This window comes from Pararge aegeria, chromosome 12, assembly GCF_905163445.1.
Source record: "Pararge aegeria chromosome 12, ilParAegt1.1, whole genome shotgun sequence".
Taxonomy (NCBI): Eukaryota; Metazoa; Arthropoda; class Insecta; order Lepidoptera; family Nymphalidae; genus Pararge; species Pararge aegeria.
The window spans coordinates 4,959,824-4,986,297 of NC_053191.1; the positions used below are offsets into that span (position 1 = coordinate 4,959,824).

General features: G+C 36.0%; 2 protein-coding genes across 2 annotated transcripts in view; both read left to right on the forward strand.

Annotated features, from left to right (window-relative positions):
* The window catches only part of LOC120628431, a 30,897-nt gene extending 25,575 nt beyond the window's left edge, over positions 1-5,322 (forward strand). The window contains exon 5 of the mRNA XM_039896803.1: positions 1,073-5,322. Within this exon, the coding sequence (XP_039752737.1) occupies positions 1,073-1,432 (360 nt within the window). The 3' untranslated portion in view covers positions 1,433-5,322. The remainder of the gene's footprint in view (positions 1-1,072) is intronic.
* A 5,044-nt stretch (positions 5,323-10,366) lies between these two features.
* Positions 10,367-26,474, forward strand: part of LOC120628281 (peripheral-type benzodiazepine receptor-associated protein 1) — a 41,338-nt gene continuing 25,230 nt past the window's right edge. Inside the window, exon 1 of the mRNA XM_039896576.1 lies at positions 10,367-10,731. The gene's annotated coding sequence lies outside the window, so the exon portion shown is untranslated. The remainder of the gene's footprint in view (positions 10,732-26,474) is intronic.

The following is a 26,474-nucleotide window of genomic DNA, read 5'->3' on the forward strand; positions in this document are numbered from 1 at the left end:
CCACATTCCAGAAAATAAAATACTGTTCTATTCACTTTCGCATTTATAATATTAGTATGTAGCTTAATACCATCATGGAGATTATGTGGGTTGAGGGAGAAAAAAAGTATGCAAGTGTAGTGCTTACCGTACTCTACGGAGGTAGACATGATGAGTTCAGGCTCAGAGTGAGGTAAATAGTTTTATCAAATACGAGTTCTTCGAATTTATCGCTGCTAGACCTCCTAACCTCACTATATTTTACCGTAAGGTGGTGAAATTTTGTGCGTTCAAAGTCAAAGTCAAATATTTCTTTATTCAAATAGGCACATTACTCGTAGATGTCACTTTTGATGCGTTGATTATATACAAAATGTGTACATAGCAGTGAGTAGTGATGGCGATAACTACAATCGTAAACTTAATATTAAAGCTACGAGGGTTTCAAACGCGCCCTGGTCTAAGAAGAACACACCCACAACAAACTTAGCCGGGTAATTTAGACCCCTTAAGAAATTGTGAAATTGCAACAAGGTTTTCAACCACCTGGCTTCAGAGGATTTTCGAGTACTTCGGTCACATTGCCAGAAGAGATGGAGACAATCTTGAAAAGATAGTGGTCCCTGGTAAAATGGAAGGAAAGAGACCTCGAGGACGTAGCCCGATTCGTTGGTCGGATCAAATCCGCACTGCTCTCGACACAAAAGTGCATATTGCTTTACACGTTGCTAAAACCCGAGTCAAATGGCACCAAATCGTTTGAAAGGTGTGTAAGTGTGTAAGTGGAAGGGGTTACGACCCTCAGCAATGAGGAACATGAGAGAAAAGAATTCGTGAAACAAAGTCATGGATAAAAATTCCAATTGGATTACCCGGATAAAAAAATCTTAGTTAGTTTTTATGTTTGAATGCATGTTGTAGACTTGAACTATTGAAAGTCATCGGAAGTGCATGGCAATTCTCATTCATTGTTCAAATCGGTTGAGCCATTTTTGAAAGACGAACGCCATGTAATTGTTATCTAAAAATGAGATAGTATAAAATAAGAATACCAAAGGACAGATAGAATTCTAAACTTAATTCTTTGTTACAGAACGCTCACCCATGTCGTCTGAAGAAGATACATGTGGTCCAGACGGTGTCCTTTATCAATCAAGTTATGTGTCTCGTCAAACCGCTCATACACTCCAATCTCCTCAACTTGCTGAACTTCTCTTCAGAGGGTCCCGCCTCCGTGGTAGACGTAGAGTGCCTGCCCGAAGATTACGGCGGTCCTCAGCCATCCGTCAAACAGCTACACGAAGAACAACGCAAAGTTATGGAGGAGGACTATAGAGATTGGCTAATAGAGTCAGAGATATTCAAAGTCGATGAGAAGAAACGGATTAAGAAGCCGAGCAAGGGCATGTTCGCAAGTTTTACTAGCAGTTTTAAAAGCTTGGACATTGACTGATCTTTTATAGCCCACTTTTTAGGTAAGTGCACACGGTGACAAAGCGACAACAACGGATTGCATTGCAAATGGTTTGGTTCGCACTGCATGAAATTCAGTTGGTTCATACAAATGCACTTACGCCCGAAGTTAGTATTAATCTCATCCAAAATTTTCAGATGGCAGTATTGCTATCCTTATCAACCGGCAAGAGTACGAGAAGTACTCAAAAATTAAATAAGACATGTGAAGATTTTGGATTAAGTTGATTATTAATTTCGGGGGTAAGATGGCTAGGATAGTTTTGCAATTCAATACGCTTTGTGCCAATCTGTCGCCATGTGCGCTCAACATTAAAACGCGATTTTTACGCTCGCAATAGTAGTCGGTTTAGAGTATCGAAACACTGTTACTTCAATGCAAAATGTACCTAATGATACTCGTTTTTGAGATACTAATTCTGTAATCGTGATCTTCATTTTGCCAAAAGCGCGACTTTGAACTTTAATACAATGTTCCTAAGTTCCATTTTACTCTGACGTTACAAAATCGTTTCTATACTCCAAAACGACTACAATTGCAAGCGTATTAGTCTCGTATTAAAAGGGACTGGAGTCTAAACTACTTGTAAATATACTTGTTATATATAAAATTAATAGAATTGTTAATGGTTTGGTGTTAACCTATTTTTGGTAGAAACACATTGGCAACACGAAAAAACACAGCGCAAAGTTTTATTATTTCTAATTATTTGAAAATAGAAGAGACATTTTTGTTATTTCGGACAGTTGCTAACCGGTCGTAATAGGCACACGAAGTGAGAGCAGTCACAGCATTATATCGAAACGTACCGTCGCGCGTCGCGTCTTGTCGTACTTGGTGTTGGATATATGTTTCTACCAATCTTCACTTTGGTCATTAGTTATTCTTATTTTAAACAGCAACAATTCGGACTGGTTTTCAAAAAAAACCGGAGATGATTCCAGTAGTGCGCACAGAGTTGAAATTTACATCATCATCAACTAACTATTCACGTCCCACAACTGGTCATATGACTCTACCCTAATAGAAGAGACGGATTGAGAGCTCTGATTTACTCAGCTCAGCTCACATTGTAAGCAGACTTTATCAATTATTATGATCAAATTTTAGTGATGCGATACGCGTATTTTGTTAAACGCAAATCGATAAACTAAACTAATTTTGTAGGTTTAACGTTATAGAAATCCTGTTCACATTCTTCTTAGTGGAAAAATATAGCATTTTTTTTTTTTACTTTTCAGTTTAATGTAGAGGTTTGGCTACAACAGAATTGAGATGCTAATTATATTCTTTTTACATTGTTGCAAGACCTTTACAGTAAATAGTGTTTTTAGAATTGACTGTGTATTAAAAGTTATAAAATGACTACTGATAAATATAGGTATTATTGAATTTAGAATCTTTGAAAGTTTTGTCAACCAGGGCTTTTTAACTCTTTTGCGCAAACTGGATAACCTCGTTCTGGATAGATTAATTTGCTAATTGTTATGTAAATTATTTCGATATAGATATAGTCGCAATTGCTCAAGTTTACATATTATGTAAATAGATATTTGTGATGTTACATATCATGTAAATATATTTTAATTAGTACTATTGTTCATTCTAAAATATTTTTAGGGTAGTGACATAATTCGATAAACTTATTGTATATTATTGAATTTCTGAAGCACATAATGGACATATTTTAGTAAAACTTATAAAAAAATTATCGAATTAGTTTACTCTTATAATTATAAGTGCTGAACTACCTGCCCAATAAAAATAAAATTGAACAGGACCTATTCGAGAGCATCTACTATACAATAAAAAAAATCATACGACGGCAAAGAAATCGCTGTAGGTACATAAAACCGCACTTATGAAAACTCCGCCTTTCTTACGCCAGACTTCTAGTCTGTCGAACATTTTCTTGTGCGCATTAAGTTTATAGAAACTTACAACTGCCTCACATGTGCTAGATTATTTTCATTATTTTAATTATAGGCCAACTAGTGGGTTTAGTCCGCTTAGAGTATGAGAGGACTCTGATAGGAGAGAGATATAAAGATATTCCACCCATCACGCTGCTCTGCATACTCGTAAATTAATCACCATTGGATTTAATAACTGTCCAAAACATAAAAACAGCAAAGAAAGTTTTTGTGGGAAAAAAAGGAACACGGAGGCTTAGACATTTGCAGTATAATGAACCTTATTGTTTTACGTTAAAGTATATTCTGGTTTGCTTCGTGTAAAAGGCTTTGATTTAACGGACATCACGGACGCAAACCACAACGTTGTATCGATAATCGAGTCGGCTCGTTCCGCTATCGACGTGTGGTTGACACGAGCCTTAGAGGAAAGAATATTGTACTCAAGTAGAGCGAGCTTTTATTTAGTTTTATGTAAATGTTCATTATACGTGGTTACTGGTTATTGTTTAGATATCTATCACTTCGTGAAAGATTACTGTTGAATTGCACTCCATTTATATTCTACTTTTCTTTATCTCAATAAATAGATTTACGTCCAAGTTAAAAAATATCAATATTATACAAAATCCTTAGATAAAGGATTGAATTTAGTTTTGTTATCCTTATACTTATTTACTCATTGTTATATTAGATAGATAATTAATTTCGGGCGTTACTAGTTGTAGATTCTTTCTTGCTTAAAAGCGCTCTCTCCAAAACAGTCAAGAATATTTGGGAGAGAAAACTAAAGAAATTTTTTGTAAACACTTAAGTTATGAAAGAATAACGTTCTTGCACAAAATGATGTATCCAGATGCGCTTTCATCTTTAAGTGAAGTGAGGATTTAGCAAACTTTAAGCTACTGAAAATTAACTGACCAATAAGTATATGAATTTATCGCAATGAAGTACTTTTGTCTAGAGTGTGCATTATGTATGCGTCTTGGCTTTGCACATAAGTATGCGCTAGACAATTTTAGCCATTCTTCGTTTACAGATTATACCTAAGGCACTCCCTATGTTTATTCCTCTGAGCCGCCGTACAAGTCATACAAGCCGTAGCTTCTAAGATGCAATCGAGAACATCGATCGCGTCGTCGTTGCGTCGGTCGTATTTCGAAATATAGGCCCTGTTATTCACTAAAGGCTTGATGGTATTACTTCTTGATATTTTTTTTTATGAAGCTCTAGTCCTTTTAACCACTGTATTAAGAATATCTCTAATGTTTTTCAAAAACTTGTAGCTTGCTTGACATCAAAAAAAAAAAAAAAAATTTAAAGAGTGGATTTATTCAAGTTCATTTATCGAGAAATAATTTACAAGGAGACAAAACCGTGAGAAAAATATCGTATGTAGGGATGTATATATAATTATCATCGCAATACCGATTTTTTTTTGATGATATTAAATATTGTAATTATCGGTTATTTTGTCAAAATTGAAAACAATCCGTGTTTGAAAAAACACTTCTTGTAATACTATGATTTAAAGGGAAAATAATATCTTAAATATTTTATGAAAGCCAGTTTTAAGTAACACATGGATGTAACATTACTCTAAAATGCATTATATTGGAATTCGCATTAAATGTATAAAATCATAAGACGCATCCGAAATTCCATCAATGTAAAATTTAAGTGTTGTACGTGTATATTAGGCCCACAGGCTATTTGGCAGACTCGATAAGAAATTTGGCAAGCGTATAGTCTGCGATACATTCGACTAAGTTGTATGGCAGTACAGTTATATTACATTAGTGGGATTTTGGAGAAATGTTATTTAGGAAACGCCGAACGACGACTTTATGCTTAGTCTTTAATTGGCCTGTTATTATAAGTACCTACCTAAAGTCAAGTATTCATTAGGTCTTTGGATTTTTTTAAAGCAACTAATGAACATGTTATAAAGCTTTAATTTTTAGGACGTTTTTTTGTATTAGTAATATATATATTTTAATAATATATATATTTTATAGTGAAGTTTTATATCTTAGCATAAATAAATATACCTAGTTGTTATTGTACAATTGTTCGATATTTTTTATAATAGTTATATGGAGTTCAGGGTGGTTATAGTTTAGATTAAATTTCATATGATGTTACCACAATTACTTTAAATTAATTTCAAAGTTAATATTATTTGGTGCGTTTATACGGAGCAAATGATAATATAATTACTTTTTAATATATGTAAGGTACCTAGTTATATTCATCGGTAATAGCTGAGCTGTATAATGATTTCTGTATTAAAATAAATTGATAGGTGTACAAGTAGTGCTGTAATTTTTGACAGTCCTTTCGGAACAAGGTTAGCACTACTTTTCATTTGTCAATTTAGTTTTAATATGAGATTTTGAAATAACCGAATCGGCCCTACAGTCTTATAATAAACCCCATGACCCTGAGTCTCAATCTGCGACATTTATGTCCGAACAATATGTAACGTAACTCATTCTAGTATTACAAACTTTTATCCAAGTCTCCGTTACTTACTAATTGTAAGCTTTTTTCGTTCGTCAATTAGTGAAAATATACCTTGAGCCGATTCCGTTGTACCAAATCTTAGCTTAAACTAAATTTGCTGATCTACAAGTAGTGCTGTCCTTTTCACTGTGTGTCTCTTAGAAAAGGATAGCACTTGTCAATTAAGTTTACAGATTCGTTTGTGTTAGAATTGGCATTGTAGTTAGTGTTGTACTTCCAAAGAAGCAATAAATAGTATAAAACGTATTATTAAAAGCTATATTCAATATTTTTAATTACTCAACAGATTAAACCAACCTAAAGTAAATACAAATAAAATAGAAACTGTTTTTGCTACATTTTCGTATCGGGCTGCATATACTAATGATCAAAGATGATAAAGTGTAAACTTTTACGTAACAATATCTTGTGCGCAGTTAAGATTTCAATGCAACAGAGAGTCGGGGCCCGGATATCCATTGAATATAACGCATATGGCTACATACTTTTTAATATCAGTATTTGTAATACATTTATTTTTGTACATAAATAAATTCAATATTTCATCTTAGAAACTTATTATTTCTACTTCCGACCAAGATTCTCAATTTATGGCGGTTACGCACCGAGTATTCAATACCTACACTACTATAATATTTCCTAAGGTTTCCGTACCAATTTTCATAGTTATAATTGACAGACCAAGCCGATGGCCCGCCTGATGGTAAGTGGAGAGCTATTGCATATAACTATAAATTTGACGGCCGATTGGCGCAGTTGGCAACGACCCTGCTTTCTGAGTCCAAGGCCGTGGGTTCGATTCCCTACTGGAAAATATTTGTGTGATGAGCACGAATATTTTTTTTGTGTCTGGTTGTTTATATGTATATTGCTATCTATTGATGTATATTATCTATATATATAAAAGAGAAAGTTTGTGGGTATGTTCCGTATAGGCTCCGAAACGGCTAGACCGATTTCAATGAAACTTTCAGGGAATGTCCAGATTGACCTGGCGAGTAATCCTGTAGTTTGGTGACGATCGGACTACTCCTATTTTTGAACTGTCAAACTGTCAAATACAGCTTTTATTTACTATGATGATATTCTTTTGTTGGGTGTAGATAATGATCTTCACCCACTCGAGAAGATAATAGAAGAGAATGAATACGGAGAGAAATAAATGATTGAATATATATTGAGACTTAAATTAAAAATTTAATTATGTTAGTTTATTATTTAAATAAAATGAAGCAAAATTTAGCCCGGCGAAGCAGGCTGGGTACGCTAGTTATTCATATAAATATTCATCAGTAATAATTAGTGTAATCTTAGTACACATAACACAAGCTACGCTTACTTTGGGGCTAGGTGGCGACGTGTGTATTGTCGTAGTATATTTATTATTCATTTATATATCTATATAAACGGAGTTACACTTTGCAGGGTACGCGAGGAACACGTCCAACAAAATGGCGCCCTGTGGCCATAAACCTTAGGCGTAGCATGCATGAAATTACACCGGCGCCCACGCCCTTAAGACTGGAACACAGCAATGCATCTTGGCAGCAGATAATATAACTATGGAGGTTGTACTTCCGGTTGAGCGCTGTCAATAAACCTGTACCACTTCTTCTTCTTCTTCTCTCTGGGCAGTTTCCGCACGTAAGCGCTTCGCTTGTTGTGCGTAGAAATTTTCCGCTGTTGCTCGCTACTCCAGCCATCCAAGCTCATTCCAGAATCCCAGCATCCTGGAGTTGCTGAGGACTTCTGGGATAGTGGCTAGTGATCCTAGGTAGATCTCGCTTTGCTCTGTCACGCCCGTGCACTCCAGCATCACGTGCGTAGGTGTTTCATCTGCCTCCATGCATGCTCTGCAAAGAGGGCTGTCGGTGACACCTACAATGGAAAGATGTCCTCTACCACTATTGAATTGTAAAAATGTAGCTTCGTGGCGTGGTGGTATACATGAATAAAACATCTTGTTCCGCCCGTCTTTCGCGCCTTCATATTTTGGGGTCTTGACGAAATTTGTCATAGATATTTATTATGAAAAATAAACTATTTATTTAAAAAAAACCTTCCACGATACGGAACCCTCGTTGCGCGAATCTAACTTGCAATAAGTGGGTTTTATTGAAGGGTTTATAAAACGAGTGATAACGAACGAAATCATATCACAGTGTTTAATTAAATCCAATATAGTTTGAGTTGCACAGTACATATATCGTTGAGAAACCATTGAAAATGATACTTCCGAATTATTTATCGGACTTCTCAGCAACGGTTATAATCTTAGTGCAGTACAATTGTATTAAAAGCTGTGGAGAATTTTTAATGAAACTAGTGACAAATGTTATGTGTAGAGTTAACAAAAAACGTCCTGAAAATGAACAAATCTCCGACATAAATACGGAATTTCAGCTTACATCGGTTTGTGTACAAATTGATGACCTTATAGAAAACAAAACTCCGAATCCAACTGAAGATTTCATCATACGAATAAATAAAGATCGTATTCCCAATATGGAAGTAGATATTGTCAATGCTGAAAAGAAAATTGGGTTCGTTGACGACGTTGTCCATTTTATAAATGAAAAAGAACATTATGAGGTGAGTTAGATTAACAAAGTGTTAAATAAATTTTATACATTTAGTGCGTAGAGTTAAAAAGACAATGAAGAAGAAGCAGAGATTAAAGCTACGGTGTGAATATAAATGTAGCGTACACTGCAAGCTAAAACTCTAAAGGAATCTTTTAAATTGTAAAATGTTTAAGTTGGAAGTAAGTACCGCTGAGTTTCTTCTAAGCTTCTTCACGGTAGAGTCTAATAGACATTTTTGACGTTTCAAAAGAGTAAAATTTTTTGAAATTTTCTAAAAACGAAAATCCTTTAAGTACTACATAAATAATATTGAAAGTTGGAATTGTACATACAAAGCTTAAGTTCAATTTGTTATAATAAAAGTTCCGTGTTTCCATTTTTTTGTTCTAAGCAATATCACGCACTGCCTCGTTGGTTTAGTGGTTAGCATGATCGATTCAATAACAAGGTCCTAGGTTCGAAACGAAGTTCATATATTTTTAGGTATTGAGTTTTTCAGTCTAGATATTTTAAGAAGTTAACAGCCCCGAGTAAGGAAATTGGCGATGTCAACTCGGAGTTGACAGTTAAGCCATTGGCCCCGGTTATTATTACATTTTATGATAGTTTTAATAACCGGGGGCAAAGAAACCCCACCTACCCATATTCATGCTGAGTGGCGGGTCGATGCCTTAATGCCCTTTCCTTATGAGGGAGTAGAGATTATATCAACTCTTTTTAAACGAATAAATATAAAACGAGCCAATCAATAGAAATTATTAAGAGATGCCATCGGAAAAAAGAAATTCCCAGTCATCGTTCCGATGCAGCGGTGTTTTATCAAAAGTTGAAATATCTCCGATCTGTGTATAGGTTGCTGAACTCCAGAGGTGTCAAGTGGATCAGCAATGGGGGTAACGTTCGAACCACTCATTATAAGGGGATGCATTTGCGTGCTAAGACTTTTAGCTTGCACCTACCTTCATTATTACCCGGTTATTTTGAAACTTTCTTCGGCAGTGAGTATTGAGTTTATTTGTGCATCGTTTTAAGTCATAAATTAAAGTTCTTTGAGAAGTAGGTGTTAAGAATCACGAATGCAATGCCATAAATTGGTTAGTTATGACGAAAAATGGTTATTTATTTGCGAAATATTTTCAAAATGAACTTGTAGTATATAACCTCTATTTGATGGGATTATATATATATATATATATAAATATATCACGTCAATAGACGCATCGCCATCTAGTCCCAAAGTACGAGTAGCTTGTGTTATGGGCACTAAGATAGCTGGATGAATATTTTTTCTATGAATAAAATACACATAAATACTTATAATATGACAGACAGAACATTCATGTTCATCACACAAGCATTTTCTAGTTGTGGGAATCGAACCCACGGCCTTGGACTCAGAAAGCAGGGTCGCTGCCCACTGCGCCACTCGGCTGTCATTAAAAAGACTAATGTTATTATGGACTCGCTCTGGGAGTTCGGAACCAAAACTACGAATGATGTTATCACCATCATCTCACTTACATGTAAAAATTATGATTGTCTGCATCAATAGTGCTTTCTGTGGGCCTATTTGAATAAGGAAAAATTTAAGTTTGTTACGGTATTTCGTGGCCACGACAGAAGTACTCGTAGTTCGAGAAATATAGAAAGAATTAAAAATTCAAAAATAGTTATCTACCTGTAGCAGTTATGTATTATGAGGGGGTGTTCGTTTAATAGTATTAGTGTGCCCGTTAGTGGTGGAGCAGGGTGAGCGGCGGCCGTGGTCCATTGAAGAGGCGGCGGCATCAGCGCGGCGGCGCAGACTGCGTGACGTCACGCGGCGCCGCGCCTCGCGCATGCTCCTGTGTATCGAGCGGCATGTGCCACTCGCTGCTGGCCCACTGCTCCGCCCGACCGATTCACACATTTTTATTTTTCTTCCGAACGTAGCTCCGCGATATTCCGATTTTAACAGAAAAGCACTCTATCGAGTCTAAGCCCTAGGCGAGAATCGCGCGTGACGAGTGCCAGCCGCGCGGTTCGCCCAGTTGACTCCGACCGAATCCAAAATGGCAGGACGGATTGGTCTCCGGATCCGTGCGCCAGGCCGCCTTTGACCGAGCAGTTTTGATCGCGGACAGTATGTGCCTCGTTATATAAATGTTACGCAAGTTCGGGACGGGGGCCGCGTGGAGGTGCATCCGTTACAGCCTGTAACATCGACCGTGCAGTGAACCTTGGAGCCCATGTAACGCACTCGAGGACTCTTACCGTGAGTACGCTAATACGCACCCACAGTGTACAAAATCAATTGCCCCTCGTTGTTCCACCGTGTCGAAACGTCTTGGGGTCGTTAGCAACTATTACGGACGGTTTTATCGATCGAGCCGTTATCTTCTAGCTACTGAAATTAAACACTTTGTTAAATGTCATAGTGGTACAGATAATAGTACCTAATTGGGATCAGTTAAGATAAGTAGTTTGACTTTTCGCGCCTATCAACACTTTAAAGATTGGTGTAAGTTTTATTGATCTGTTAATTTATTGTTATCGATTGAATAATTTGTAATGTAAGTAAAAACATAGCATATGAGTGACTGAAGGTCACCGTCATATTCCATATTAAATATCGATTTAATTTACTCTGTGAGTTACAATGATTCATGACCTATTTCATACTAAAATAAAAGATGTCTGCAACAAACAAAGCAGTTAGCTATATATACAACATTTAGGTACAAAGGTACAATTCAACGCTGAGAAGAAGACACGTAAGGCAACTTTTCTGTTACTCCACTGGTTTTAGTAAAGATATTAAACTAGGTTACGCAGGAACAAATATTTTCGCTGCTCCAAACTCAAATACTACGGCAAGCCCCTTTCTTAAGGCCTTAGAGTAATTCGCAAACAGAACTTAGCCGAAAAAAAATAAGTTTGGAAAGTAATGCATGTTAACTAAAAGCTTGAAACTCTGTTACTGTTGAAATAGCTCAAGATTAAAAAATACCACAGCTAAAAGAACTAGGGAAACCATAATGATATATATATGCAGGAAAATAAGCATACGCATCGACAGAAATTCTTTGACCTATAGTTAATGAAAGATACCTGCATCTGTAAACTCTTTCATTTTTCCAATCAGAGAGATTAATGGCTGGGCCACTCCTTGATATCGTCAACCGATTTCTTTTCTGCCTCAGTGGATCTCTATTTTCAGGTATATTTACTTTCTGAATCAATCATAAGAATTCATGAGGATAACAGAAAAATTGACCCTCTCTTTGTATCGAAGCGTCTATAAAATACGAAAGCGACACCATTAATAGCGTTCGGCAATTTTAAGTATTTGAGGCTTTAAGCTGTACTCAACAGATTAAAGGATTACATTTAGTAGACTATATACATGATACTTCAACCATTGCAAGCCTGAGAGTTCTCCATTGCGTTCAGAAAGGCGTGTGAAATCTACCATTTCGCACTTGGCCAGCGTGGTAGACTACGGCCCAAACACTTCTCACTCTTATAGAGAGAAAGAAAAACTGAAAATATTAATTGTTACAAACAGTACGTCTTATATTAATATAGTAACAGAATGTCTGTCTGTAACACCAAAAAGAAAGGGTTTTGCAGCTCAGCATTTACCATGCATTATAGGAGACCCGTGTCTAGTGTAGGCCAGTAATGGGTCGGTAATGATGACATAAGTACCATAGTTTTTATGTCTAAGTCGGTACGTAATATTAGTATTAAAATCGTGGAAAGTCAAAAGCAGAACGCTTTTTTGATATGCGTGACCGATAGGTTTTTTTTTTCAAAAAGCTCTTAATTAAATGTAAAAAGCCTATAGGTAAAAGTATCCTTCACTTGTTTGTCACAAAACCAGCATATTCAAGAGTATTGACTATTGAGTATTGATACTTGAATTTGAAACGAGAAAGAACTTCTAAGAAATATCTTTTACTTATTCTTATTACTAATGAAGGCTATTTTTACTGGAGTCTTTAGTCAGTCTTCAACTTTACCGTTTGACTTGTTTTGTATACCGTAGGTGTTTTGGGATAGTATTAGAAATAAGAATTATTTGCTATTTTTAAAAATTCAGCTGGATGTTATTCATACGTGAAACAGACCGGTTTAGAGGTTAGAGCAAAGGCCTCCTTTTTCGAGAGCACCTATAAATTTTGGAAGTGCATCAAACTTAGTTTCCCCGAAACGAAGTGTTAACCTCTAGGCTAGGCGATCAGTGCTAAGAAAATCTTAGCCTTATTAAACGCAAACTTGATGAGTTTATTCATATTCAAAATTAATTTATTTCAAGCAGGTCTACTTTATAAGCCCTTTTGAAACGTCAAGTGCTTGTAGTAACTCTACCAACGGTTCGGAGAGCAGATTCTATGTTTACGTACACGTTTTATGAGGTTAAGTTTTTTTGTTCGATGAGACCCTGTTTAAGCCACCAACTGGTCACCTTAACCTTATACTATTACCATCATCATCATCATCATCCACCCTGTTCATCCATCCATCCATTGCTCTCACCCTGTTAGGCACAGTAACGTAACCCGCATGTGCGCAGAGTGAATGGTATGGTGGAGGGCAGTGGCGTGCATAGAGGGTATGCAAAGGGTAAGCAGATGATGTAAAATGTAGAAAATCTCCAGTTCGAGTTATAAATACTTAAGGCTAGGCTTTTTATAACTCTTACAATGCCTATCTAGTTTTTTATAACTCGTACTGAAGATTTTCATCATTTTATATCATCTGCATACCCTCTGCATACCCTCCATGCACGCCATTGGCGGAGGGTGTTCTAAATACATTCCACCCTCCTCTATGTCATCTCGCTTCTTCTTATAACTGTGCCGCTTATACGAGTCTAAGAGCATGTTGCTGAATAGTAAGATGTTGATGCTAGAAAAGTAGTTATAATTTTTCTAACACTGCTGCGGCTTAGCACAAATCTCTAAGGTAACGTAGGTACGTATTCTGGTCGGAGGTTTAGGCCGTGGTCAGTTAACACTCTCCTAACATAGTCGTACTGCCAAGCGATTTAGCGTTTTGTTACGATAAATATAAATATAAATATGCTACGACATTGCACACATCGCCATCTAGCCCCAAAGTAAACGTAGCTTGTGTTATGGGTACTAAGATGGCTGATGAATATTTTTATGAATAATATACATAAATACTTACTCATATACTAATATACAGATAAACACCCAGACACTGAAAAACATTTATAATCATCACAGAAACATTTTCCAGTTGTGGGAATCGAACCCACGGCCTTGGACTCACGAAGCAGGGTCACTGCCCACTGCGCCATTTGGCCGTTAACGACGATGTAGCGTAGAAGCCGACTAATATAACTTCCATATTTTGCATAGGTTAGCTCGCTTATATCTTAGATTACATCATCACACCAACAGGTGAGATTGCAATCACTTTTTCACAAGAGTCGAAATAACAACCAATTTTCAAACTTTTTTGTAAATACAGTTGTTTTCCCTATTAATGTAAAATAAAAGAGTTCTCAAAGTAGACCTATTATTTTTAAACCTGTCTGTGAATAGAGATTAAACCTTTCGTTTCATTTAATTTTTTGTTTCATTCATATTTATTGCTAATTGTCTTTTAAATTTTTCCATTTTTAATGAAATTAGCATAAATTTGTCTATATTGTTTGTTATATTTTAACATCATTATTCAAACATTTACTTCTTAAGATTCGTCTTCGCCTCTTTTTATTACACCCTCTGTTTATTTATCTGGTTTATTTTGTTCAAAGTTAAACAGAGGGGCAATTTTCACAGCAATATCACAACCCCGAATACTTAATATACAGTTATGTGTATTGGCCACACAAAATCGGAATAGCGCCGGTCATTGTACTTGGCTCGCGTAGTGAAATATTCAATACTGGGCCCAACACGCGATGGCGCTGCCAAAATGGGCCACAAAGCCTTCGGATATAGTTAACGATAAACTCTGAATTGTATTTGCATAATAGTTTAGTGGTTGCGCCTGTGACAGTGCATTAGGTAAATAAAGGCCTTCCGTTCGTTTCCTTTGTACTTATCTCTTGATTTGTACAATTACGTTTTCCGGATTCATACACAAATGCAGTAACTAAAGTTAAAGTCTAAGTCAAAGTCAAAAATATCTTTATTCAAGTAGGACCATAGGTGGCACTTTTGATGCGTACATGAGAATTACAAGGTAGTGAGATGATGGTGATAACCACATTCGTAAACTTAAGCTACGAGGGTTCCAAACGCGTCCTGGTCTAAGACAAACAAACTTAGCCGGGTGTTTTTTTTTGTTATCACCATTTTGCAATAACTCACACCCAAGCTTTTTTATCGATTACGTAGTCCTTTAATAGGAATTTTCTATAAGCTTACGTTTAATAGAATCTTTGAACTTTTTAAGAGACATCTTCTCCCATCTCCAATTGATCGACTTGATAAGTCAAATGGACGAAAATTTGTAATTATTGCCGAACTCTGCATTCGAAATTGTAGACCTGAACCACACGGTTAATTCAGTTAAGTCCAGTTCAGAGAAAACGATGGAGAAGTAGCGCGTTCCAACTAGGACTAAAAACAATAAATGCTTGACAAAAGAAACATGGGATACCGTATGAACATTCAAAGGTTGCTCTCAGTTAAGGTGACGTTGACGTATCGACGTTTATTTGTAACCTTTAATCTTAAAAACTATTTTAAAGGCAGTGGCATGGCACAGGAATTTGGACCAGGGTAGCCATAAAATGACAAAATCCTTCTCTGTTACCAGTTATATGAAAATTTTACCGGGCACCGCTGTTCCCCGGATATCTACTTAAGCCTACGAGAGGGATATGACGTGAAGGATTTTATTTTTCATCTATATATTATGAGTATTTATGTATATTATTCATAAAATTATTCATCAGTTATCTTAGTACCCATAACACAAGCTACGCTTACTTTGGGACTAGATGGCGATGTGTGTATTCTGGTAGTATTTATTTATTTATTTTAATGAAGGAACCACAGGAATCGTGGAATCCCTACAAGAGATCTATGCCCAGCAGTATATCAGTCAAGATGGCGAATTCAATGTAGGAGGAAAAAGTGAATAATCTTGGATGTCAGACACAAAAGTGTGACCGGGAAACCGAGTATAGGTAGGTATTGGCATAGGTATTTTAAATCCCATATTTACGTGTGCCGTATGGAGAGGGCAGGTCAAAATATGGTTGTCACCACCCCTCTTTCCTGTTATTGTCGTACGAGGCGACTAAGAGTTCGGGCAGCAGCTTTTTCTATCCTCCTACTACTATCAGCTGCGATATCTAACCACCCAGCGTGGTGCTTGTGGACAAACCTTGTAGTTGGCAGAGGCCTTTAGTCCAACAGCAGACTCTTAGATTAGTTTAAATTGTTTAACAATACAACAATAGTTATGCAAAACTATTATATAGAAAAGAAGAAGTTTAAAAAATAAGCTTGTACAGGCTAAGAATATCGTGTACCTACTTACTGTAATCTTTCCTATCGGAGGACCTATTGTTGCGTGAGGCTTATAAATTTCTTTGTAGTGCTATTGTGTTATAAAAAATACCTACTTGTGTTTTATATTAAGACCTTTGTAATGTTTCCAATAAGAACGGAAACTATTTGCTCTTAGCTCTTTAGGGGAAATTCGAAAGATACTATATTAAAAGTTTTATTTAGTTAAATCTATTTTAAAGCATAAAAAACGTGGCAACGCGTGTGAATGTGAATCCGATTTTTAAAATAATTTCAAAGCTTTTAATATTAGTAGCAGAGTGAGATTCTAACTTGGCCCAAAACTTTCAATTAGAGATTGGTGGTCAAAGGATATTATGGCACCAAAAACAGCCTTATCCAGAAAATATATTTTCCCGTTTTCGCGTTTAGTTTATTAGTTTTTTAGATTAGCATTATTTCATATTATATTAATGCTATATTCAACGAAAATCAAAATGGAAGGCAACACAATAAAAATTACGCACTGGGTTTCAAACTCGGCCTTCGAAAGTGAAGCCGAAGTCCTAACCACTGGGCTACCACTGCTTCATAAATAATGAGTTAATAGTTTATAATACTGTACCTACTATAAAAACTTTAACGTTTTGAATATATTTTTTATATTTTGAAAACGAGTTAAAATAAACCTAAAATAGTTTAAAATGAAAATTATCCAAAGTATAGAGAACTTTTTGAAATTAGGTTCTAACCCAAAAATATTAGCTATCAACCACTTAAAAGTAATACTAAGTATTGAAGAACCTTTTAGGCGAGACGTTTTCTCTCCGGATGACTGTTCATCCGAGAGGTGAAGGATCACCGTTTATCGCCATCAATCATAATATCTGGCGCGCTGAAAGCGATCGTCTTTATTGAGGATTTTTGACACTAATGTTTTGGAGATATCACCGTTTACTCAATTCCTTTCAGACCTCGTATGCTTTCATATCATATTTGTGAAAACATTGCATTAATCATAATCTAAGCTTAGGCAAGACAATCAAAAACAATGCTCCTCGGAGACCAAAACTCACATCTGAACCTAGTTGTTTTCATAAATTGAATGTTAAGACATCACATTTAAATACACGAAATAAACATATGGCGGTCTCCTCGATACCAAAACTAGTTAGCGCCACAAAAATCTTCATAGCGCTATCGAAGTTGTCACATAATATGAGGGACTTTCAAAGATGAAAGGTGAACCACGAGCTCGGAGGAAGATCTTCCTGTAACCTCCCTAGCACGGTCTATTGCACCATTATATAGCACCAAAACTAGAACCTTATGTGTTAATGAGTATATAGTCAGTCAATCCGAGAGAACCCCTAGACCGCGACGCATGCCGTAGGCCGTATTACATAAGTAAAAAAGCTGGAACTAATAACACACTGACACTGCCAGCACTCAGCTTTAGTCTACCTAAAGTATTTTCTGTGAATCTACCTAAAAGGAAAGTGTTAAAATTAAAAAAAAAATTAGCTTGAAAAACATATTCTTAAATTTTTTCAGCGTTTATTAGTTCAAGCTGTCAGTTTTTTTATCACATTAATTACTTGTTAACTTTGGTAGAACGCAGGATTCCAAATTAAAGCAGACTAAGCTTAACATTTATTGTATGCTATAGATTTCCCCCTTCTTCTATTAAGTATTTTTTGATAATAGTATGGTTTCAAATCAAAGCAACGTCCGACAGATGCCTTAAATCACTTCTAACATACCGGAGCGCGCTTGAAAAGCTCCCTTCGATTAGAAAAGAATGATTGATTCACACAAACAACAAACATGATCGTTCTATATACATATAGGTAAATAATATAGCTTACATTGTGCATGATAGCACTCAATAGAAGGCTATATACAAGGTTGATAGATTAGTTTAGTATCTACGTAGCGTAGACATATCCACGCGATTTTGATGTCAGTAGGTAAGTAAGTAGTTAATAATCAAACAGGAATGATTGTACGATAAAAACTAGTTAGTGTACTTTCGACATTATGTACGAGAACAATTAGTGCTACATTACTTTGATGATATAATATTTCAATTCACTATCAAATCTTATTTATACCAGGGTAAAAAAATGTGTTCCCATGTTCTTCACCGTACATGTACACAGGCAACAAATAAAGCGTAGTGCTCTTCCGGAGGAGCCGAAAACGTCGTGGCACGGACAATGGACATCTTGTTGAATTTTATAAATACAAATAACATGGAAATATAAGACTTATTTTCACAACCTCGAAGACATCGCCTCACGTAATTTGATGTGTTTCAAAGTTAGTTTTTTACCCATGGATTTTGTATGAAACTTGAAAGAAAAACATGAAGTAACAAAATGCCTGTGCAACGTCTGAGTGGCGTCATGTTATTTTGGTGCGGCTTACACTTGTACTTTAGAACTGTCAATTTAGTTTATTGTAGAGAAATATTTACAGTCGAATAAAAACTAAGTGTCGGTTTCGTATATGTATAACGCTTAAGAACTCATGAGAGTTTGTACAAGACTTTGTAACACCGAGTTTTAATAACAGGGTCGCGTGCGCGCACGTGCGGGCTGCTGGATATTACTAAACTTGCTTCTAGAAATATCGTTCGATACTTTAAGCAGTCTTATTATTACTATAACAGCCACCTGAACTATGTACTTGAGCCGTTGAGTAGTGTAGTATAAGTTACTAGTACGCGCTGAAACGCGTTAAAAAAAAATTACGTAGCTGTTTGCTTTATATTTTGCATTATAATTGAACTTGCTTAGCCACCTCCATCACAGTAAAGAACCCACACTTATTAGAATTTGTTTATTAGCCAGATACCTAATCTATACCTACTGATAATAAAACTGTACCTGGAAGATTTCTGTACATTGAATATATTTTGAAAATTTTGACCGGGGGAAGCTTTGTAATCGATACTGAGTCCAAAACAGATTTTTATTTAATTTTTGCCTGTCTGACCGTCTGTCTGTCCGGGCATCACGTGAAAACTACTGAACGGATTTAAATAAAATTTGGTACCTACAGTGGTAGCTGATATCCCGGGTCAACATATAGGATACTTTTTATCCCGATAAACAATAAGTTTCCTCCGGGATATGGGATGAAATTTTTATCAATTTTACTTCACATCTCCGTTAAATTTGCACCGATTTTTATCATTCTTTTTTATTTTAATCAGTCTTTTGTCAAATCTTACCTTCAGGGTGTCTGATTTTTGTGACGGTGTGCGCGCGCATCTTAAAAATTTACGCTCATCATTTTTCCCTAACGCGCCAAAAGAAGTATAACTTCAAAAATGAAGACCTACCTACCCAGAGTAATTTATCAAAAAACCTTCACGTTATATCGCTTTGTAGAGCAGTGGATATTCTTTTGTATAACCTAAGTTTTCTTTTGCCGCGAACATTTTGATATTAGAAAGAAGAAAAGTAACATTTCAAGATAATGGACATGGGTATATATTCCTATCTACTATTTATTCTTAGCTTGTGTATGTGAATTGGATATATTTAACTGTAGATAGCTCACCCCTTCTCAATTTATTGGCCTTTGCTTGTCCTCATCTTTTACTAATATATACTTACTAAAGGGTTTGTTTGTTGGTTTGATTACTTGAACGCTATGATCTCAGGAACTTCAGGTCCGATTTTAAAAATTCTATCAGTCTTGGATAGCCCATTTGTCGAGGAAGGCTATATATCATCACGGTTAGACCAATAGGAGCATAGCACCAGTGAAGAATGTTTCATAAGTATATTTCGTAAGGAATCAGCCTGTAAACATACGCTATGCGACGCGTACCTAATAAAGTGACAGGAGTCTATATCTAGTCTTGATTCTACTTTAGTACAATGGTTTATTCAAAAACTATTAGCGATTCGGTTTCACAAATAAGTCTCAGATACAGTATATAATGAGCCACGTACACGTTGTATAATATAATTTAAAAAATGTTAAATTAAAAAAATAACGCTTCAAAAGTAGTTACAGAGCCTACTTGTAACTAATTAGTTTTTTTCCCGTTCGCTGACAATTCATTTTCCTGTAACGATCAATGTATTGTCTTACTTTTGAAGTGAAGGAAGGCTGTCTCTCTTTGATGTCATCTCTCGCATGTTATTTTCTTTGCCCGGTTGCGCTTGACTGCCTTCTCAGTTATCTCCTAAGGCGTTACGCAAACGTAGACACTGTTACAACACTTTATTATCTCCTTAATTAAATACAAAGGTAAAAAAATCAATTTAGTTTTTAACCATATCTCAAAAAGGAGCATGTTTTCAATTCGGTTATATTACTATATGTATTTTAACTCAGAATACGATTATTTATAAATCTGAAAATTCTTTTTTTTATTAAATCAATGATATACTATCCCTATTTACTACTACTTACTATTTATTATATTTCGTTCAGCACTTTAGTTTTTGTATAAAAATAACTAGAAAATTTTCCTTACTGTAAGTTCTACCCAAAAAATAATAAGATAAAACGTCTTTAGCAATTTGGAAGCTAAACTGAAGTTAAAACTTATACTTATAGGCAAGGTAAAAGGCCACGCGGCTTGTCGCTGACTTGACCAGTTAAAATTGCTTCATTGCTGTAATTAACACTGCTAAAATGCACACACATACACACACTAATGACGAAAGCGAATAAAAAGAGAGTGCATAGGAATCTAGTTTTTCTGACATCCGAAAGACTTGGTATTGGCACAAGCATGTGTCTTTTTGCTGATACTATACCGTGGTGAGCAGTAAAGCAACGACTGCAAGTTGCAGTAACCGGATAGCCGTAGCCCTCGTTTCCTGCGATGGTGTCCCGTGTCGGTTGCAAAGTTTCATCCTTTGCGCAACGCTTAGGCTAAGTGCAATGCAGTCTTAAAACGACACAGAAACGCACTAAGCTGGAAGACAAACAGAGAATACACGCAAAAGATTCCCGAGTTCAGTTCAGAAAGAGCTTTGTTTGATGGGGTTTTATATTTTATACTCACAGAACAATTTGGTTTCTAGGCTGGCTTATTTCTGCCGCCAAGGAGCATGTGTTCTGTGTAACCATAGCGTCGAGATCGTTAAACTGCGTGCTAGTTAGCCGTAGTTAATTAAATATAATTCCTAAGCAGTCTTCGACTTTCCATTGTCATCTCAACCATCATTGGTTCGATCCATTCCTGGATTTAAGTCTTTTGTAGGGATTTCCACTCTCCACGGCTTTGTGACGCATGTGTCTACTGTCTGTCTGTGATTCGCTTGACTCGAGCCGTCTTTTTACTGGGAAATTTTCTGGAGTTTTCTGGTTTCTGGATACACCTTCATCATTGATTTTTCGAGCTATACAAACCCTTTGCGCTTTTTATGTCTAAGCTAAGTGAGCTAAGTGATGGGTGGTGGATAATGAAGAGATACTATAAACAACCGTTAATCGGCTACTGAGTGATTCTGACACTTCTTAAAAGGCCATCACAAAATTAAAAACACACAGAAGTAGTTATTCTCGAACAGGCGGTTAGTCACTTCATACTATTTAGCAGTTGACAGTTGCAGGTTCGAATCCTGTCAGTTCCGAAAAAAAAGGGTAAATTTTAAGGTAATTTAAACTTATAGAATAAAACTTAAGGTAAATTTAGGACTGCTCGATCCCGAAATTCTAAGTAAAGCTTTAACGAGATCTAAGTCACCTGTTCGGAATGTAATCCAAACTATAAATTATCAACTCCGCTGGAAAGCTGCACAAATTAACTGTGCTAAAGTGCTTGTACGGTGGCTTTTGTCCAATAACTGAAGTCCTATACAGTAGGCAACAAATTCTTTTGGCTCTAAACGCTATTAGAATAAGGCCCGTTTTCAACAGCCACTCATTTCTGCCGTTGTGGCCCACCGTACTCTTTAATGGGTCTCTACATAATAATAGTTCTCCCCCGCTGCAATTATTCAGGCGTTGTTTGGATACACCCTAGCACCCTAAAATGCAAACAATTTTTTTTTATTTTACTTTAATTCAAAATCACTGACGCAGTAAAAGGCTGTAGGGTAAAATGTATTTTGCATATTGTGACCGTTTATTAAGTACCTTTGGCACAGTGATTTATCATGGATTGTCTGTAGTCCTATTGGCTAGGTTCTTCTGGTCATCATCATCGTATCAACCCATTACTTTCCTCTCTACTTGTCTCCTCACACAGTGAGAAGGGGTTAAGGCCACCACACTGGCACTCCGAACACCGATGAGAACATTATGGAAATATCTTAGGCATGTTAATCACTCAATTTATAATCTGCACCGATCGGGCTGAAATTTTAGCATGATTTAAACTCGAGAACGACTCCTCGATTACGAGTCAGCCAGCCTATCTTGTGCTAAGGCTGCATAAGCTGATAGGAATGTGTTAAGTATATTACCTCTGGCAGATACCTAGTTGTTGTTTAGTGGTAAATATGATTATATTCGGTCCACGAGGTCCCAGGTTGAATCCCGTTTTAGATCAAAATTTGTTAGTGTTTGCGTTTTTTCTGTCAAGAGATTCTGAGTAAGGTAGGTGTAATATGTGTTTTTTACCCCCGTGCTTCGTGAGGAGGGTATTAGTTCTATTCACAAGTCATTTGTAGTAGTAGAGACAGGTTTCGTGACGGTGGAAAAACTTACTATTGTCATGCTTATTTATGCCGCCAAGGAGCCAATATTGTTTCACTTCACTGTTTTCAGTTTTCTGTTTCAATTGTAGAGCTATTTTTTTCTGCAAGGAGCATTGTAAAAAGTATAGCCTTACTTTTAGACCTGTCAGTTTAGAGTTTGTGTATAACAGAATATAATACGCATCAAGGATTGTTTTTATCTATTTTTCTCAACCATTCAATCACAATGTGCCACAACGATGCGTGGCAGGGTACAACTAGTTTAAATAATAATAATGTAACAAATACTTATAAAAAGAACTTACCTAAACAAAATGTTGTCTTTTAACTAGAAATACTTTAAAAACATATCTAAAGGTACATTTGTGTAAAAATAAACCTATTTTATTTTCGTCAATTTGATACCTACTAAGTTGGTTTATCTTGCTTTACGCATTTTTTTAAGCTACTTCGTACAAAAATGTTTAGTTTGTATTCGGAAGGGTGTTCCGAGGGTAATAAATAATTGAAAAGAGAGACGGAAAAATGTTATGTTTGAGTTCCTCATTAAAGCAAACTAGAGTTTATATAAATGCGAGGATACATTGTGGTATTCTAAAGGACAAGTAGGATGGGGGCCGCAAGAAGTTTAGGAGTTTTCGTTACTACTCTGAATGATGTTAAAAGGATCGGGTCGCAAAACTTTCGCGACACAGCGAGCAAATAAATTAGCAAACAATCAAACAAGCAAGCATAAAATGCTACGAATGAGCTAAATAATCGTGAAAATTGAACCACCGAGAACTTGTTCCCGGCGGCGTTAAAACAAAATCCATTGTGGTATCTCTAAGTAACATTTCTTAGGTTGAGAGCCACAGGAATTAAGTTTTTAGACATACTTTTATAATAAAAGTGGATTCGGGATGTCGTCACACGCCACACAACTGCAGAATCTATCTATATATATATAAAAGAGAAAGTGTGTGGGTATGTTCCGTATAGGCTCCGAAACGGCTGGACCGATTTCAATGAAACTTTCAGGGAATCTCCGGATTGACCTGGCGAGTAATCCTGTAAAATTTGGTGACGATCGGAGCACTCCTATTTTTGAACTGTCAAACTGTCAAATACAGCTTTTATTTACTATGATGATATTCTCTTTTCATGGGTGTAGATAATGACCCGCTCGAGAAGAGAATAGAAGAGAATGAATACGGAGTTAAATAAATGATTTAATATATTATGAGACTTAAATTAAAAATTTAATGATGTAAGTTTATTCTTTAAATAAAATAATGCAAAATCTAGCCCGGCGAAGCGGGCTGGGTACGCTAGTTACGGATGAATGAAGAAACAAATAGTTATAGAATATAATGCGTAGTTAAATGCACTAACAATACGCAGCTAGTAATATAATGAAAAATACAAACGCACTTTTATAATTAAAGTGCTGTGAAATGGATCGGTCGTCTGCTAATTATCCACAGCGCTAATTTTAGTAGTAGTAGAGCTTTTTGTAACAGAGCTCATTCGGGGAAGTAGGTACTACCGCCATGCTTATTTCTGCCGCCAAGCAGCACTGCTGGGTTCCGGTCTGAAGGGCGTCGTTGCCGTTCTTTTAACAAGTGATTAAACACCTACTCCTTAGGTTAATGGGCATAGTGGCACTTTGTAACACGTGTTACTTACACACAAAGTGCTGCTCTGTTTATAAACGTCAGGTGGCCCATCTGCTTGAGCCTACAAGTATTCCTATAAAAAAAAAAGTGTGTGCGTGTAACCTTTTCGCGCGATTGAAGTAAAACTTTCATTATTATTTATTGATGAAAGGGTAAAATGTTCCTGGGTCGTCGCCATGTCATTTAATATTCACTATTTCATTTTATATTCTATTAAGAATTCATTAATATCACTTTATATTGACATACAGTGCTGATCTACAACACATGTCTATATAACCTTGTCATTGAATATTATAGAATGTCGCAATAGTCAGAAAATTTATTAATAATTTATTTATTACAAAAGTAATACATAAACAAGTATATTTAGAGATTTTCAAAAAACTTTGCAATGTTAAATATATTTTTTTAATCTGTTGAATTTTTATTCACTTTGCTATAAACAACTGATCCGTTTGAAAAGATTGGAAATAAATAATCCTAATTGATTATGATATTTTCCACTAGCTGGCGTGTAAGTCAAGAAGCGTGGAGTATATGACATATATTTACGACCAATCCAAATTATTATTTTTAAATAGCTGAAACTACACAGACGTCTGACGCAAAAAAAAATTGAGTTACTCCTAAGTCGCGCCTAAAGAAGTTCACTGCAAAAAATTACAAACAAATGATGGAACAAAAAAGCATAGAACGTTAAGAGGTAATGCATAGTACATAACTCTATTAAAAAATGATAGCCCAGTAGGCAGTACTTCGACTATACTTTCGGGAGACCGAGTTCGAATCCCAGCACGCGCCAATAACTTTTCTATATTATGTGCGTTTTAAGAAATTAAAATATCACTCGCTTTAACGGTGAAGGAAAACATCGTGAGTTACCTGCATACCTACCTGAGAGTTCTCCATAATGTTCTCAAAGGTGTGTGCAGTCCACCAATCCGCACTGAGCTAGCGTGGTGGTCACCTTCTCATTGTGCGAGGAGACCTGTGCCCCTGTAGTCGATATGATGATGACATAACTCTAAAAGTGGGTAAAAGTGGATAAAAATAAGAAAAGAGAAACTGCCATGTATTATCATCATTAAAGCAAACTTGAGTTATAATATAACTGCGAGAATACATTGTGGTATTTCTCCGTAACAATTAGGATGGGAGCCACAGGAAGTTTAGAAGTTTTCCTTACTTTTGTAATGAAAGTGCCGTTAAACGGATCGGTCCGCCTGCTTATTGCGCAGAGCTTCGGAGTTACGAAATTGGAATCCTTTGTTGTTTTAAATTTCATGTTTTTTACTCGGCGGGTTTTTAAAATGATACATTTATGTTACATTTGTATTTATCTTAGGTCGGCGATAGTCGGGAAAAATTAACATATTAAAAATCAAAATTACTCATTTCAAGTAGGTATGAACCTATTTTATTAGCACCTTTGAAACGTCAGGACCGTCTGTTGTGACTATACCACCGGCTCGTTAAGCAGATTCTGCTGAATAGAAGCCGGCAAAAATGAGACAATAGCGTCCAATTACCAATACCAGTATGGGGTATTATCTCGCTTAACAAACATAGGTAGTTACAACCGATATAATGTATAAAGAATGTTCAACGGCCAAGTCACAGAACATAAACTATAATTTAAAAAAATCGCAGTAAGGAACCTTAGACTTGGCACGAATTTGTCTAGATTTAATTACTTTTTAAAGATAACCAAGCAGCTCCATCGAGACTTGGCTAGTTTTTTACTAGGATTAGGTAGGATTTCACTTCTTTTTGTAGAAACGTGGGCATATTGATTTATTTTTGACATCAAATGAAGCGGCCTACAAATTTTGAATATTTTTTGTAAAGGCGGTATTTCGATCTGTAATAGTTTGGTTGGCCTCTTGTGATCAGGGTCCTTCCTGATCAGGATCACCAGGTACTCCAGATCTTCGATTTATCCTAGTTTTTATAGTATTCCCCTTATGTGGCCATTAAACCCTAACTCTGTACCAAATTTTAGCTGTTCTATTTTGATGATCATGAGTCAGTGAGTGTCATAAATGCGAAACTTTGCTTTCGCTTAACTTTGGAACTTAATGACCTACAGACTTAAAATTTTGGATTTTACTAAAATTTCTGAGTTTTGCAGATTTCTTAACAATCTGACTGCAGTCGCCAATTTATTTTGAGGAAGAAACA